This window comes from Phascolarctos cinereus, unplaced genomic scaffold, assembly GCF_003287225.1.
Source record: "Phascolarctos cinereus isolate Bilbo 61053 unplaced genomic scaffold, phaCin_HiC Scaffold_5;HRSCAF=322, whole genome shotgun sequence".
Lineage (NCBI taxonomy): Eukaryota > Metazoa > Chordata > Mammalia > Diprotodontia > Phascolarctidae > Phascolarctos > Phascolarctos cinereus.
This window is the reverse complement of record NW_027555958.1, coordinates 253,411,881-253,427,690: the sequence shown is the minus strand read 5'-3', so window position 1 is coordinate 253,427,690 and position 15,810 is coordinate 253,411,881. Positions and strand designations below refer to the sequence as shown.

Below are 15,810 nucleotides of genomic sequence, written 5' to 3'. Positions count from 1 at the left end.
CTCCCCTGGTACCTGAGGTACATACTACCTGTCTGGAGAAAAAGGAGAGGAGAACCATGTGGAATCTAAGTGGAGGGAACACTAAAATGTAGATCTGGGCCTTTCTGATGACTCCAGATGAGAAATGTATAAACAGTATTAGAGATCTCAAAAATGCAATCCAAGGGGACCCAGCATGAGAATAACAGTGGTTCTAATTTTGAGAAGCTGAATAGATAATGGTTTCACATAGACATGGTGAAGAACTCCCTACTGGACTGAGGGAAGCTGTTTCTGAGCACATCATAAATAAGGTGTGAGATGATGTATTAAATTTGTTGAGGAACGATTTTCTCCAAATGTGAAATCAAGCTTGGAATGATCCTTGGACAGCTATGGTGAACATCAAAGATGGCAAAAATAATATGAAGAATGTCTACAATCGGAATCATTTTTCAAGATCAAGTTGTATATTATGACTTGTGTTCTGAGATCACTCATGATTGCAATGACATGGCTGCAAGGCATGATTGCAAGAGTGAGGCAGGCTGCTTCCATTTTTATACCCACTCGGTCCCACTCCAGTAACCATTGAGTCATCAGTCTTCTGGCTTCACAGCCTAGTAGAAGACTTTTTTTTTCAACGCATGGCACCAGGCCCTCAGTCCTGAATGGCCAGAAAATAACTTTCCCCAAAATATAGTCTTAACCTGGTCACTTGGATTGCAACCAGGGAATACCTGAAGTCCACTCCAAGGACTGGCACTCCCTGGGAGGTCCATCCATGCTACCCTTCCAAACCTCTGGGATCTTCTGACGCTTAAAGTTCCAAAGTCCTCAAACCATTTAGGGCTGTGGGTTCTGATGTTCCAAAATCCTCTTGAATCCCTGGGACCTCCCATGTTCCAGAATTGTTTGAAGCTTAAAGTTCAAATGGCTAAAAAGCCTGAGTTTGAATAGGGTCTAAGGCCCTTGGTGGCTGGTTGATCTGAAGCCCCGGAAACCTCTGCAGTTAGAGGAGCCTTCAGAGCAGGAGGTTCTAGAGTTCCAGAAATCCAACAGTAACCAATGTTACAGGATCAAGATCACAGACCCATAGAGTGTCAGAGAGTCAGAGCACAAAGGGGAGCTTAAAAATTGTATAGTCCCTCCTTACTTTATAGAGAAGGAAAATTACTTGTCAAGAGTCACAAAACAAACTTGCAGTCAGGTATTCTACAGTCTGAGAATCTTTTGGTTCTGGCATAAGGTATGCCAGAAGACACTCGGCCCCAGCTTTGAGTCAACTCAAAGGGTCTGGGACTTTAGACAACCTAGCTACAAGCTTGCTGTGTGGCCTCTAACAAGTCATTATCCCTTAGTCCTCTTCAGTGAATCCGGGGAACCATGACAGTGTGACATCCAGGAACAGTACAAACCATATTCCTCCTGAGGGAGAGAGAGAGAAAGGCATTAGAAAGTTAACTGGGTGTGAATGGAAAAACTAATACGGAGGAAACAAGCCGGGTGGAGGGCTGGTGACATTGGAACCTTACTCTTATCTGGTTTGAAGAAGAAACAAAGCATATATATGAAGAGGCATAGGAGTCTTCTGAACTTCTAGAGGGGTGAGAAAACTGGGGGATAGGGTGGGGGAGAGACTCTTAGAAGGGTGTATTGATTAAGATTAGGAGGGTGGGGTAAATAGATAAGGGAGGGACTTTTAGAGGGGAGGGTAAAATAAGGAATAAGAGCTTAAGAAGAGAAGATAAGGTAATAGAGACAGGGTGAAAAGAGAGGCCAAGAAGGAAAATAGTGAATAAAAATAAGATGAAGGGAAATTCACAAACAGCCACTATAACTTTGAATGTTATTTGAATATTATTTTCAAAAGCTTGCACAGAATAATGAAGAGCGAAATGGGCAGAACCAAGAGAACACTGTATACAGTAACAGCAATATTGTTTTAAGAATAACTTTGAGCGATTAAGTTATTTTTGTCTACTGTAAATACCCAAATTAACTATAAAGGACATGTGAAGATGCTATCTGCATCCAGAGAAAGAATTGATAAATAGAAGCATCTATAGGATAATTTTACATACATACAAATACACACACACACACACACACACACATATACACCTATTTGTGTCTAATGGTAGTCAGCTCTGAGATGGGGGGGGAGAAAAAAAGAAAAAAAAGAAATTTACATGATATTTTTGTTGTATATTTGAAAGCAATAGCAAGTTGTGTATAGTAGATTTTCAGCTTCATGTGCAATCATCTTTTTTTAATTGTACTATGTTATGGAAATACTTGTTTTATTCCATAAATTAAAAATAAAATTTTCAAAAATAAAATAATGAGAAAGGCTATCAAGCGGTGTCATAGAAAAGTGGTCATGAAAGGAGGCATTTGTAGAAAAGATTCATTACAGGGGATACCACAGAGGGAGAATCATGGGGTTTAGGAAAAAGGGGTCACCTGTTCTTGGGGCCATGTCCTCATTTTCCCAATAATTGCCCTGGACGTGCCTTCTCCAGCTTCCTCCTTCTCTCTTCAGGGATCTCTTGCAAACTAATGCCATGGCTACTGGCCCTAGGGAAATTAAAACAATAACAACAATATTATCTCACATCTACAGAGTAGACTTTATACTTTTAAAATTATTTTAAAATTGTATTTATTTTATTTTTTATATTACACTTTCTAAAGCACTTTCACATATACTATCTTTTTTGCTTCCCATGATGCCCCAAGGAGGCAAGTTTTTATCTCCATTTTACAGATGGTAAAATTGAGACTAAGAGAAAAATGATTGGTCCAAGGTCACAACTTAGATTAGAACCCGCATCTCCTGACTCCCAGTCCAGTAGTTAGGGTAGAGGAGAAATACAAGCATCAGAAGCTGTAGGGTGGTAGAAATGGAATGGAGGGAAGGGGACAAGGACAAAAGCCTCTGTCCATAGGATCATGGGATTTAAAGTGGAAAGGGACCTTAAAAATTATCTAGTTCTTTTATTTCCCAACACTTATGCTCAAGGGACCGCTGAAAGAGATGTAGAGAAATTGGAGAGGATGGTAATAGTGATAGGAAACTATCAAATTGTTCCTCAAGGGGCCGCTAGATGGTGAAGTGGATAGAGCACAGGCCCTGGAGTCAGGAGGACCTGAGTTCAAATCCAGCCTCAGACACATAATACTTCCTAGTTGTGTGACTTTGGGCAAGTCACTTAACCCCAATTGCCTCACTTACAAAAAAGTAATACCCAAAGCCTTCCTCAAGCTTTTCCACGTGCAATCTTGACATCTCTGTGGGCCCTAACCCCCCCCCCCCAGGATTCCAAGCCCACTTACCCTGACTTCAGGTCAGGAGGGGTAGGAATGGGTTTGTCAAACCCTTTTCTCCCCACGAGCCAGTAGGTATTTTCTGTGCCTTTTCCCTGTGGGGAGAAGTGTGGGAAGGCAATCAGAGTAAGTATGGGGTTAGGAGGGAAGGTTAGTACAGTGATCAGAGGACCACAGTGAAAAAAGGCTGGATCTGGGGAGGAAGTTCAAAGCCAATAGGAATAGCGGAGAGGGGGTTCCAGTGAACTGGAGAGTAGTAGCCAAGAAGGAGTCTCAGACCAGGGGACAAGGCTAGCCCAGAGACCAATGGGGGTATCTTCTGGGAGCAAAGCTTGGCAATGACTCTACATTATTAGTCTAGGGGGTGAGAGGTGAGAGAGGGAAGAGAGCAATAGTGGGCTGGCATCCAGGAGAATGTACCTATTCCAGCCAAGGGATAGGAGTAAGGATGGATATTCATCGAGAGTACTAGGGGAAGAGATTGTAATGAAACCTGACACATTTGTAAACATTCCCTGAAATATTTAGGCATCTTTAAAAGTTAGGATATAGTCTGACTAACCCAGAGGTTTGTTACAATTTTTTAGGTTAATTTAATTTTTTCTTAGAAGTGAGTTTTCATTTGGAGGCTTATTCTTTCACCAGAATTTTAAAAAATAAAAGAATATTGTTTGCTTTTCTGGAGAGAGAGAGAGAGAAGACAGAAGAGAGAAGACAGAGAGAGAGAGAAAGAAAGAAAGAGAGAAAGAGAGAGAGATGAGAAAGAGAGAAAAAGAGGGAGAGGGAGAGAGAGAGAGAGAGAGAGAGAGAGAGAGAGAGAGAGAGAGAGAGAGAAAGAGGGAGGGAGGGAGAGAGGGAGAGAGAGAAAGAGAACGAGAACACACTAGGGAAGATGTAGCAGTGAGGCCAAAGGTTTTCAGAGGGGACAATCCCATTATGGGGGAGATGCATTTATTAAGCACCTATTATATGCCAGGCAATGTGCTAACCACTTTACAAATATTATCTAATTTAATCCTCACAACCTGGGAAGTGGGTGCAATTATTATCCCCATTTTGTAGTAGAGGAAACAAGTAGTTGGAGGATAAGTAACTTGTTCAAGGTCACACAACTAGTGCACAATGCCTGGCACATAGTAAGTGCTATGTAAATGTTAGTGGTGGTGATGATGATGATGATGAAGATATGTCTGAGACAAGATTTGAACTCAGAGCTTCCTGACCAAGTCCAGCACTCTCCCCTGTACCACTAGTAGCTTCTGTAAGGCATCACCTTGAGCTCTGTTTTGCCTCTGACTTCTATCTGGAAGCCCTCATTCAAACCCTGTAGAATCTTCACTGTACTTAGGTTCACATGGATTCGATAGGCTGAGGGGAAGGCAGATTGAAGTTCAGAATACACTCCAAAATCCTAACCCCAAACTCCTCCCTGGTGCCCCATCATTTCCTGCCTCCCCCAAAGCTGTTATTTTAACCCTTCTCCTAACTCTACCCTTGCCCCGACTACAGCAAACCCCTCTTGTTTTCTTTACCACCCTCAATATGTCCAAACCTCCACCCCGGCCCCAGCTCACGTAGCCCTGTGGACTCCATTCGAGAGGCTGTGTTGACAGTATCTCCAAAAAGGCAGTAACGAGGCATGGTGAGACCCACCACTCCTGCCACACATGGACCTAATTATACACATGGGATGGCACAGAGTCACAGAAACACACAGAGACAAGGAGCAGAGAGAGAACAGAGGATATGTTGTTGGAAAACAGAACCAGTGCATTTTAAGGAGATTTGGGAGAGGCTTGGGTAAAAAGGTTATCCCTGGTGTGGAGCCCAATAGGATGGCGTGGGGAGGTCTAGGGATGAAAAAAGTTTATTGGCAAGGGGTGAGAGTTCTTGGAGGGTGGGGTGGTCACCGGAATGCAGGCCTATGCGGATGCGGACGGGAACCTCAGGCATATGGCGCATGCGGAAAGAGCCCACCGAGCTGAGGATATCCAATGACATGTTGGCAATCTCTGCTGCATGCCTCTGCCCATTCCGCTTGGGTAATCCCGAAGCTACCATATAGGCATCACCAATTGTCTCCACCTTCAGGGACCAAGACAGCCAACAATGAGCTATCCCCAACTCCCTGACTGGTGTCCGATTTCCACAGAATCTTGCATTCTATTCTGGCTTCTTCCCCTCCCATAGGTCCTTCCAGGCCCAAATACTCCCCTGCTTAAGCTGAAGTTCTCCCTCTCCACTTCCTCCCACCCCCCAAGTGCTATGGCATCAAAAAGAAAACTGGGTATCACCCCTTTGACCCTTTTCTCTAACTCCGTCCCTACCCCTCCATGTTGCCAACCTTGTAGACATCATGGGAACCAATGATGGCATCAAAAAGTGTGTAGAGGTCATTAAGTAGATCGACAACCTCAATGGGCTCACTCATGGCTGAGATAGTGGTGAAGCCAACGATGTCGCTGAAGTACAGGGTGACCTCCTCAAAATATTCAGGCTCTACTGGGATCCCCAGCTTCAGAGCGTCAGCCACGGACCTGGGGAGGTGAGCATAGTGAGTACAGAGCTGGAGGGGTCCGTTCAGCAAACACTGAGCAACTTGTTTTACGCAGAGTACTATGGATGGTAAGTGCTGGGAAAAATAGTCCCTGCCTTCAAAGAGCTCACCATGAGAACAGGGTGTCATACAAAGTGCTATGGGAGCTCAGAAGAGTCAGAGATCGTCCCTGGCTGGGAAGATCAAAGAAGGCTTCATGGAGGAGGTGGCATGTGAGCTAGGTCTCAGGGAGCAGCTGCCAGTCACAGGAAACAGCATGAGGAAAGAGGTGGGATATGTTTGTATCTGTGTGGGATGGTTAGGGCAGAGTGTACCTGTATCTAGGACCTCAGTCATCTCCATGGGAGAGGACAATAAGAAAAAAGGGGGGGGGTGCAGCTAGGTGGCAGCTAGGTGGCACAGTGGATAGAGCACTGGCCCTGGAATCAGGAGGACCTGAGTTCAAATCCAGCCTCAGACACATAACATGTATTAGCTATGTGACCCTGGGCAAGTCACTTACCCCGTTGCCTCCCAAAAAATAAATAAATAAATAAGAAAAAGGAGGAAGTTGGACTAAATCATCTCCAAGGTACCTTCTAGCTCAAGATATTTTATGGTTCAAAGAGAGCTGCATGCCCAAGGGGTGAGCTATCCTCAAGGACTTGGCCACTGCCTCGAGGTGAGGAATGTAGATAGGATCCCTGTCCTCAAAGCCTGGGCCCATGTCCTGGTAAAGAGGACAAGGGGCAAGACAAAGGCCACATGCTGGATTGGTGAGAATCACACTGTAGTTTTCACAGTTAGGAGGGACTTTAGATGTCATCTGGTCTTACACCTTCATTTTACAGATGAAGAAAGTGAGACCCAAGAAAGTAAAGTGCCTTGCTCGATATCCCACAGGTAGCAAGCACAGGTGGAGCTGGGATTTGAACTCAGGTCTTTTAATTTTCATATCTAGAGCACTGTCTATAGCATTACTCACTCTCAGATAAGCAAGCTTTAACTCATCCCACTTTACTCATGTTCCCATCATTATTTCCCTGAATGCTTGTGACCTTCAATATATTCAAACCTCCTGCCTCTCTCCATGCTTATACAGCTAGGTCCCAATTAGTGCCGATAATAAATCTTGTGACATGGTCACAAGATTATTTGAATTTATATTGCATATTTCCATTGGGCTGGAACCAATGACTCTATTTTACATAATCATAATTTTGAGTAGCCCAAATTTAAATACATGCTACCACTTCATGGGATTCATTATTTGCATTAATCAGGATCCAGCTATGTAGCCAAATTTTGATTGTTCCAGAGAGAACCCTAGGTTTGTTTGTTTGGTTTTTTTTTTTTTTGGTTAGGCAATGGGGTTAAGTGACTTGCCCATGGTCACACAGCTAGTAAGTGTTATGTGTCTGAGGCCAGATTTGAACTCAGGTCCTCCTGACTTCAGGGCTGGTACTCTATCCACTGTGTCACCTAGCTGCCCCCAGAGAGAACCCTAGTTGCAGGGATTATTCATATAGATTCTAGAGAGATTCCAACACTTAATGTGGTCTGTTTGATCCTGGTACTTTGGTAACAGGTCACAAGCCTGTTATTCATGCTCACCCATCCCTCACAGCCTCTCCTCGGCCTGCTCTTTGGCATGTCTCCTCCACCCGAAACCATTCTCCTTCCCCCCACTAAAGTGTCCCTGCAGAGCCACTCACGGGGGAAGCATCTGAGTGAGTAGTTTGTCTGTCTTCTGTTTCTCAAGCTCTAGCTCCTCTGTCCGTTCTCGAATCAGATCCTCCAGGTTGCTAGAATATTGCTCCAGCATCCGCAGCATGGAATCAATGATGTTTGTCTTCCGGCCCTTGTTAATGTTCTTGAACTTAAGGGTGGAAGATAGGGACAAGTGGCTCTTAAGGACTCAGTCTCACAACAATCCAAGAGCTGTAGCCCTAATCCTCTCCCAACCTCAAACTCCTTGTCTTACTCTATCACTCCCTACTCCAACAAGGGTTTTCTCCCTTCTTCCCTTTCCCCAGCAGTTTAACCAGTAAAGCTGGACCTTTCTTCTCTCTCCTATCAATTCCTGTTCTCACAGACAGATTTCCTCAAGTCTATCAGTTTTGAGCCTAGCCAGGGTAAGGTATTTGAAAATTGTGCTCTCTTCCACCTTCACTGTTTGTGTTACTGTCTACTGGTGGCTTTCAGCTGTGACTGCAACACATGTAATACAAAATAAGTACCTGTGGGCACAGAGAACAAAATTGTCTGCCATGAAAAATATGTGCATTTACAAAAAGTGATATTAAAAAGGGTCCCCTGTTGTTCCACACCCCTGTGTCATGCCTTAGGCAGTTGCCTACTTTACCTACCTAGTCCTGGCTCTGCTCTTATTCTCTGGGCCTTCTCCCTGAGGGACTAGGCATGTGCTATACACCAGCTAAAAGTATCCCCCCACCACCATCTACCCTAATGTCTCTCTCAACCCCCAGTCATTGGCTGAGTGCAATATCATGCTAATCCTTGGCTATGGGGCAAAAGACTACTCTGATCCTACATATTCCCAGGACCCCTCCAGTCCCTGACCAGGTCAAAGGTTGTGTCCACGGTGGGCCTTAGGTCTGGCTGCTCTGCCCAGCACTGCTTCATGAGCTGGATACACTCCATGGGGGCCTGGTCTATGGACACCGAGGGCCGGCACATTGGTGGGGGGCTCTGTACTTTTTGGACAATCTCTGCGGGGAAAGAGAGCATAGAGTCCAGAATCTAAGTACCAGTCCAAAATCATCCCTGATCCCAGCTCATCTAAGAGTGACTTCTGGGAAGTATGCATGAGAAAAGATTGGGGACAGTGGTAGAGAAGGGAGTGTGGTATTAAGGGAAAGGGCCTTTTGGGATCCATTGAAAAGAGACTGAGATATTGAAGAGGTTGGGGGCCCAGTGGGGGAGACTGGAAGGCTGGTAGCAAATGGACATTATAAGGCTAGGAACTGGGGGTCCTGGGGGGGGGACTTCTTCATAGATGAGTTTCAATAGTGTGTGTTGTGTGTGAGAGTGAGGGGACCCTAAGGACACTGTGGCATTTTGGCCTTGGAGGTCTAGCCAAGGATTGGCCCAGATGCTTGAGTGTGCCAGCTGAGGCTGGTAATTCCCAACACTCCCAATGTCTCTAAGATAGCCTGCCCCCACAACCAGAAGTGAGGATGACATTTTAAAACTTTGCCCCCCTCTTCCCCACCCTAACAATCCAAGGAGGCATAGCTGCCCCAAAAGTTCCCAAATAATGTGGTAGGCTCCAGTGTGAGGAAGAGGGCCTCAGAAAGGGTAAGAAAATGGGGCCCTAAGATATGAAAAGGCTCATTGGGTTAGGGGTGGTGTCCATGCCTTTAGGAATGAGTTCCAGGTTAGTACCCCCTGGGAGTGAAGGGAGGTCAAAAGGAGTTCCCAGTTGGACCCCAGGACTGGGAGAGTCCCCATGTAAGTGAAGATGTCTTCCTACTGACTCCCTCCCCAAAGAGCAAGCCCAAAATGGAGGTGGGGGGAGGTACCCTCAGGGGTCAGCTCCAACATGGCATAAGGCTCACAGCGGCATACTACTTCTTGCATGATGATGCCCACGCTGAACACATCTCCCTGCAGGGTCCCTTGTCGTTCCAAAGCCTCATTCCGCAGGAGTTCGGGGGCTGTCCACAAGCGGTCTTAGTGGGAGGAGGAAGGGAGTCACAGGATAGGGAGGGAAAGGAAAACTCTTAACATACAGTATTGAGGACCAAAGCCAGGATCCCACGATATCGCTCCCTGCTTCTCCCCAACTCACTAGCCATCTCAGGTCTCATGATAAGTTTCTACTACTCTCAGGAGACTTGTTTCTCATAGAATCAGAGCTGGAAGAGTCCTCAAAGATCATCAGGTCCAATGCCCTGATTCTCCAGAGGAAGAGACTGAAGCCGAGAGGGAAAAGACCTTGCCTAAAGTCACAGCTGTTTCGTTGCTGAGTCAAAACTAAAGGTCATTTCAGTATTCTTTGCACCAAAACTCCCTAACAGCGTCTTCTCCTGGAAGGGAGTCCTCACTCCCTCAGACAGAGACGATAAGATGTCAGAAGAAGGGAACTTAAGATTATCTATTCCAAGTTTCTCATTTTAGCTTTCTGAGGATTTCCTCATCTGTAAAAAGAAAGGAGTAGAAGGGGTAAATGGATAGATTAGGTGATCCCTAAGGTCATTTTTGCCTGGATGCCATGCCCTTATCCTCAACATGTCAAAAACTGAACTTATCTCATCACCTTCTCAAGGAATCCTTCCATGGCCCCAAAGTGGGCAATGACCCTTTTACCCTCAGACTTCAGACATGCCTTTTTTTTTTTGTACCTTAGTGATATGTTTAGCTTATATTTTTTCATATTGTAGTTATCTATGGATCCCATACACTTCCCCTAACTGTAGTTTCCATCATGATGGGTATTATCTCTAAATTATATCTCCTCCCTAGAGGAAGTGTTGTGTGATGGCTAGAATCTGTCCTCAGTGTCCAGAAGACCTGGGTTCTTCCAGTCTTGTGACACAAGCTGTGTGCCCACCAGCAAGTCCATTAACCACTTGTTTCCCCCAAGCAACTCTCTGAAAGGTTAAGTTACAGAAGAGTCGCAGGTCAGCATTAGCAGAGGAAGCTTCCATAATGAGACTTCCAAACCCATGTATCAATCAAATCTCAGACCCGGACCAAAAGATAAACATAGTTTCTTTGCGCATCTAACGCTGATGTCCGCACACAACAGACACTTAATTTGCTGAATTGAATTGAACTCTACCTCCACACAACCAGATTAGTTCCCCTTCCCAACTATGACTTTTATGTCAGAGTTATTACCATTCTCCTTGGCACAGAGAGGGAAACTAATTTACCTGAGATTGTGTAGCTGGTCAGTGGCAGAGCTCGGAATAGGACCCAAATCTCCTGATTTCCAACTAACTGGGGCTTTGACCTTTGCTTTTTGCAGATGATAAGGGGATGCATAGTACTCCCTTTTCCTAAACTACTCTGAGGCTAAGCTCACCTTTACTATCGCTCCAAGGACTAAGCCCCCACTCCACTAACTATTAGAAGCTCTGGAGACTTCCCACTTTCCAGTTAGGCTCTGAGGAGATTTGGAGATGAATTCCTATCTTGGACCTAGGGGACTTGGAAGTAAGGGCCCATTCAGTGGGCCTCTCTGGTCATGGTCTTGTGGTATCCAAAAGGATGTTGAGTGACAAGGCCACATTGCAGTTTCAGAACTGGTAGGAAACTTAAAGATTATTCAATTTGATCTCTTTAATTTACAGATGAGGAAACTGAGATCGAGAAAGAGGAATTGACTTGTCCAATGTTACACAAATAGTAAGTAGCAGAACTGAAATTCAACCCAGACCTTCAGAGTCTAATTCCAGGGCTCCTTCTAATATATCACCTCTGTGGGGTAACCACGAATTGTACCTTGGAAGGGATAAGGACACTAGGAGGAGTGAAGGAAAACAGAGATGCAGGCAAATAAAAGGTCCCCCGGGGGGCAAGGAGAAGGGAATTGCTAGGGAGCAAGGAATATGGAGACGATTGGGAAGGGCCTTTACCGTCAGCTTGGGGTGGCTCCAAGGATATTCTCTGAGCCTCCAGTAACCTCCCATGACCATGATCTGTGATCTTGAGCACGAATCTCCCATCCACCACACAGTTCCGGGACTTGAGTCTCCCATGGGCAACCCCACGATGGTGCAAATAGCGTATGCCCTTAGAAGCAGCAAACAGAGGTTCAGTGAGAGTGGGGTGGATACAAGCATAGCCCCTAGTTCCCAACTCTGGGATTGCCACTGCCCGACTGTTTTGCTTTCCCTTAAGTCCCTTCCTCTGCTTCTTCCCAAGGCCACCTCTCCCTTACCTTAATGAGATCAAGCAGGAGGGAGGATTTGAACATCCAGTCAAGTTTCATGTCCTTCTGAGTGAGCAGATCTTGGAGGGATCCTCGAGCACAATACTCAGAGACCACAGCTAGGATGCCCCCTCCTGGCCCTCCTGGTCCAGCCCCTTCCATATTCCCAGCCAGGAAAAGCCCCACATAGAGAGCTACGTTCTCATGGCGGAGCTCCCGTAGCTATGAAATTTTGGAGTTGGAGAGAAAAAAAGGCCATTAGACTTCAGGGGAGTAGGGGTAGAGAAGGAAGGATGAGGCCACCAAAGGACTTCCTGCCTTAAGGAAAAGGAAAAAAGGAGAGAGATGTCTGGGAAGCCTCTCACTACTGATTCCTTTTCCGAAGAGAGGAAGCTTTCTGTGAACGAAAGTCCCAATGAGAGGGAAAGGAGGAAGAAAGACCATCAGGATGCTATCGGGTTTGTCAGGGGAAGGACAAGTAAAGAGAGGCTTGGGACAGAGGTTGAAAGGTAGAACTCTTTCCTACCCTCTAATCTTAGGTTTTGCTAACTCAGCAAAAGATGTTGTGTTATTGGACAGCCAAACCTATTTTACTAAACTGTAAATTCCTTCAGGGTACAGGACATCCATTTATTCACTTATTCATTAGTTTATTCAGAAATGCCTTGGGAACATTGGATGAATGAATCTCTCTCCTACTTCCTTAACCTTTCCTCACCTTGGAGAAGGCCATCTTGGTTGCAGGACGAATTTCAGTATGTTGGTCACCTGGAAATTTCTTCAGCCAAACCCAGTCTCCCTGGAACAGAGGTGGAGAAGAAGGGATCAGTGTTTAAGCATGACCATCCTTCCCCCAAAGGACAGAGATGCAAAACTTCCACAATTTTTCTTGGAATCTCTTTAATATTTTCCTTTTTTTTTTTCAATGAATGAAAATATATTTTCTCCCCATCTTCTCTCCTTGTAACAAATATGCAGAGTCAAGTTAAAAAAAATTCCTCATTGGCCAAGTCCAAAAATGCATGTCTTGTTTTGCATTTTAAGCCTATCGCCTCCATGTCAAGAGAGGGGTAGCAATGCAATGAAGTTTCGTCCTCTGGAATCAGGGTTACTCATTACATTGATCAGAGTTCTAATGTCTTTCAAAGATGTTTGTCTTTACAATGTTGTTATTGTAGAGATTATTCTCCTGGTTCTGCTCATTTCATGCTGCACTATTTTGCATAAATCTTCCCAGACTTTTCTGAAACTGTCTCTTTCACTTCTTGTGACATTATAGCATTCCATTACGTTGTTGTTGTTGTTCAATCATTTTTCAGCAGTGCCTGACTCTTCACAACTCCACTTGGGGTTTTCTTGGCAAAGATACTGGAGTGATTTATCATTTCCTTCACCAAGTCATTTTGCAGATGAGGAGCTGAGGCAAACAGGGTTAAGTGACTTGCCCAGGGTCATATAGCTAGTAAGTGTCTGAGGCCAGATTTGAACTCAGAAAGAGTCAGTCTTCTTGACTCCAGGCCTGTCACTCTATCCCCTGTGCCATCTAGCTTTTTATTTAATAATAGGAATTAATAATATGGAGATCTTCCTATTAGCCTTACCCCCTTGATCCTGAAAAATGGGGCTCCATGTCTAGAATTCTGTTTTACTCTCTAACTTGGCTGGAACACATTCATTCCACAGGTTACTGGGAATTGGTTTCAATACATCATCATGGTAATCGTCGTCATAATTTTCACATCGTTATCATCCTTGGCCACTTGATTATTACTGAGTTATCAATCACCATCAGTCTAGAGGCAGTCTGGAAGAAGAGAGTTCTGTGCTTGGAGTATCGGACGCTACCCATCACTTAATCTTTATAATTCACCATAATCATCACCTTGATGTATCATCATAATTATCTTGTCCTCATTACTACAACAGAAAGAACTCTGAAGGAATTCTAGACCTAGATTCTGATCCTGACTATGCCACTGATTAGCTCTGTGACCATATGTAAATCACTGCCCCTCTCATCAGCCACACCCTTTGTAAAATGAGAGATTGGAACTAGATGACTTCTGATTCTATGGTGCTAAAGCACGCTATACTGAGCTTCTTCCTATCCTCAACCCTCTGACCTTCTCTCTATGTTCTCTCCCTTTGCAATCCCATCCTTTCCTGCAACTTTATTAAATCATTCCTTCTGTGCTGGTAACTCCCAAATCTATATGTCCATCTACTGAGATATACTATGGTACAGGGGGAAGAATGGCAGCTAGGTGGTACGGTGGATAGTGTGACAGACCTGGAGGCAGGAAGACTAATCTTCCGGAGTTCAAATTTGGCCTCACACACGGACTAGCTGTGTGACTCTGGGCAAATCACTTAACCTTGTTTGCCTCAGTTTCCTCATCTGTAAAATGAGCTGGAGAAGGAAATGGCAATGGACGCCAGTATGTTTGCCAAGGAAATCCCAAATGGGGTCAAATGGGGTCAAAAAGAGTCAGATACAACTGAAACGACTGAACAACAAAAGGGTGAATAATGCCAGATCTGGAATAAGAGGATCTAAGGTTGAACCCTGGCTTTGCCATTCCATACCTTTAGTCATACCTTTGACCTCTCTGGGCCTTAATTTCTTCATCAAAAAGAGTTAGGGGGTTGGACCCTTTTGCTCCCTCCTGATGGAAGGAGGAAGAGGAGGAGCAATCAGTGGGACTAAACACCAAAATTGTGTCTTTCCTAAAACTCCTGCACTACTGGCAATCAGAGTCTGAGGACATGAAAGTTGTTCTATTACAAATTGATTTATTCCATTTGTTGATTTTGTATCTATTGGTTAAACCTATATGCAGAAGAATCAAAGCAGGGGCAAAGGGAAGAAAACTAGATGATCTCCAAGGTTCCTTCCAGTCTTCATTGAGTGATGCTGTGAGCTCCACATGGATGTCTTACAGGCACCTCCAACTCAAAACTGAGCTCATCAGCTTCTTTAACTGTATCCCACCCCTCACCTTATAAAACTAAGTTTTTTTCCATTTCTGTGCACTTATAAAATACCAGAAAACCATCTTCTTCTCTTCTCTTTCGTGGACTTAGAGTCAGAAAGATTTGGGTTCAAATGCTGCCTGTGTTACTTCCATGGGGAAATCACTTAATATCTCTGAGCTTCAGTTTCCTCATCTGTAAAATAATACTTGTAGTACCAAACTTCACAAGTTTGTTGTGAGATTCAAATTAAATAATTTATGTGAACACATTGCCCTGTACAAATGTCAGTTCCTAACCTGACAGATATTGACTGGTGTGTTGCGGGTCAAGTCACTTAATCTCTTAGCGGTCTCTGTAAATTTCTAAGGCTCTATATTGAAGAAGAGGTGCTGGCCTACATTAGAAGGGGAAATTCTTCATCTGGGAGTTCCCTATGCTCATGAAATTGCAGGTCCAGTGTCTATCCATATAAATGTAAGTTATTATTATTATCGTCATAGAAAAATTACTGTCATTTTGTTCAGTGGAATTCAGATAGAAACAGTCCTGGGAAATTAAGCTCCAACCTGGGAATTTGTTTTGCTTGATTATGTTTATTGTTACAAGGGTTTTGTTTTTCTTTTTCTTTCTCTTCATTTCCCTTTAGTGGGTTGGAGGATGTAGAAGGGGAAAAAAAAATAAATGTTTGAAAACTGAAATAAAATTTAATTAAAGAAAGAAAAGTCAGAATTCTACTGATATTCTTTTGCATTTACTATTCTGTGGACTATTGCACTGCTTTTTATAGTTGGAACTAAAGAATTAGCGTGTAAGTTCATCTTTGTAGGATCAGTGAAAGAACCCTTGGGACAACCTCAGTAATGGACAGAATCACAGGGGTGAAATGTTCTTTAACCTGTTCCCATACGATTTTTATTTCTTCATCTAAGTCTCTGTATTTTGAAAGCTTTTCATTCCATACATTTTGGAGATATGAGTCTTTGGTATGACAACATCTTTTAAAATATTTGAACTCCTTGAGAACAGGGACTATTTGTTCTTGAGATTTTATGGACTGATGTTATGTCTGGGTAATAATGGGCAGCAG

General features: G+C 44.1%; 1 protein-coding gene across 1 annotated transcript in view; it reads right to left on the bottom strand.

Moving 5' to 3' along the window:
- Positions 1-2,465: 2,465 nt before the first annotated feature.
- The window catches only part of GUCY2D (guanylate cyclase 2D, retinal), a 31,381-nt gene continuing 18,036 nt past the window's right edge, over positions 2,466-15,810 (bottom strand). The window contains exons 7-18 of the mRNA XM_020966711.1: positions 12,466-12,546; positions 11,757-11,969; positions 11,452-11,608; positions 9,391-9,540; positions 8,429-8,577; positions 7,561-7,724; positions 5,654-5,846; positions 5,220-5,394; positions 4,884-4,982; positions 4,583-4,677; positions 3,319-3,404; positions 2,466-2,559 (exon numbers count right to left, since the gene is read on the bottom strand). Coding sequence (XP_020822370.1) covers positions 2,466-2,559; positions 3,319-3,404; positions 4,583-4,677; positions 4,884-4,982; positions 5,220-5,394; positions 5,654-5,846; positions 7,561-7,724; positions 8,429-8,577; positions 9,391-9,540; positions 11,452-11,608; positions 11,757-11,969; positions 12,466-12,546 — 1,656 coding nt within the window. The remainder of the gene's footprint in view (positions 2,560-3,318; positions 3,405-4,582; positions 4,678-4,883; positions 4,983-5,219; positions 5,395-5,653; positions 5,847-7,560; positions 7,725-8,428; positions 8,578-9,390; positions 9,541-11,451; positions 11,609-11,756; positions 11,970-12,465; positions 12,547-15,810) is intronic.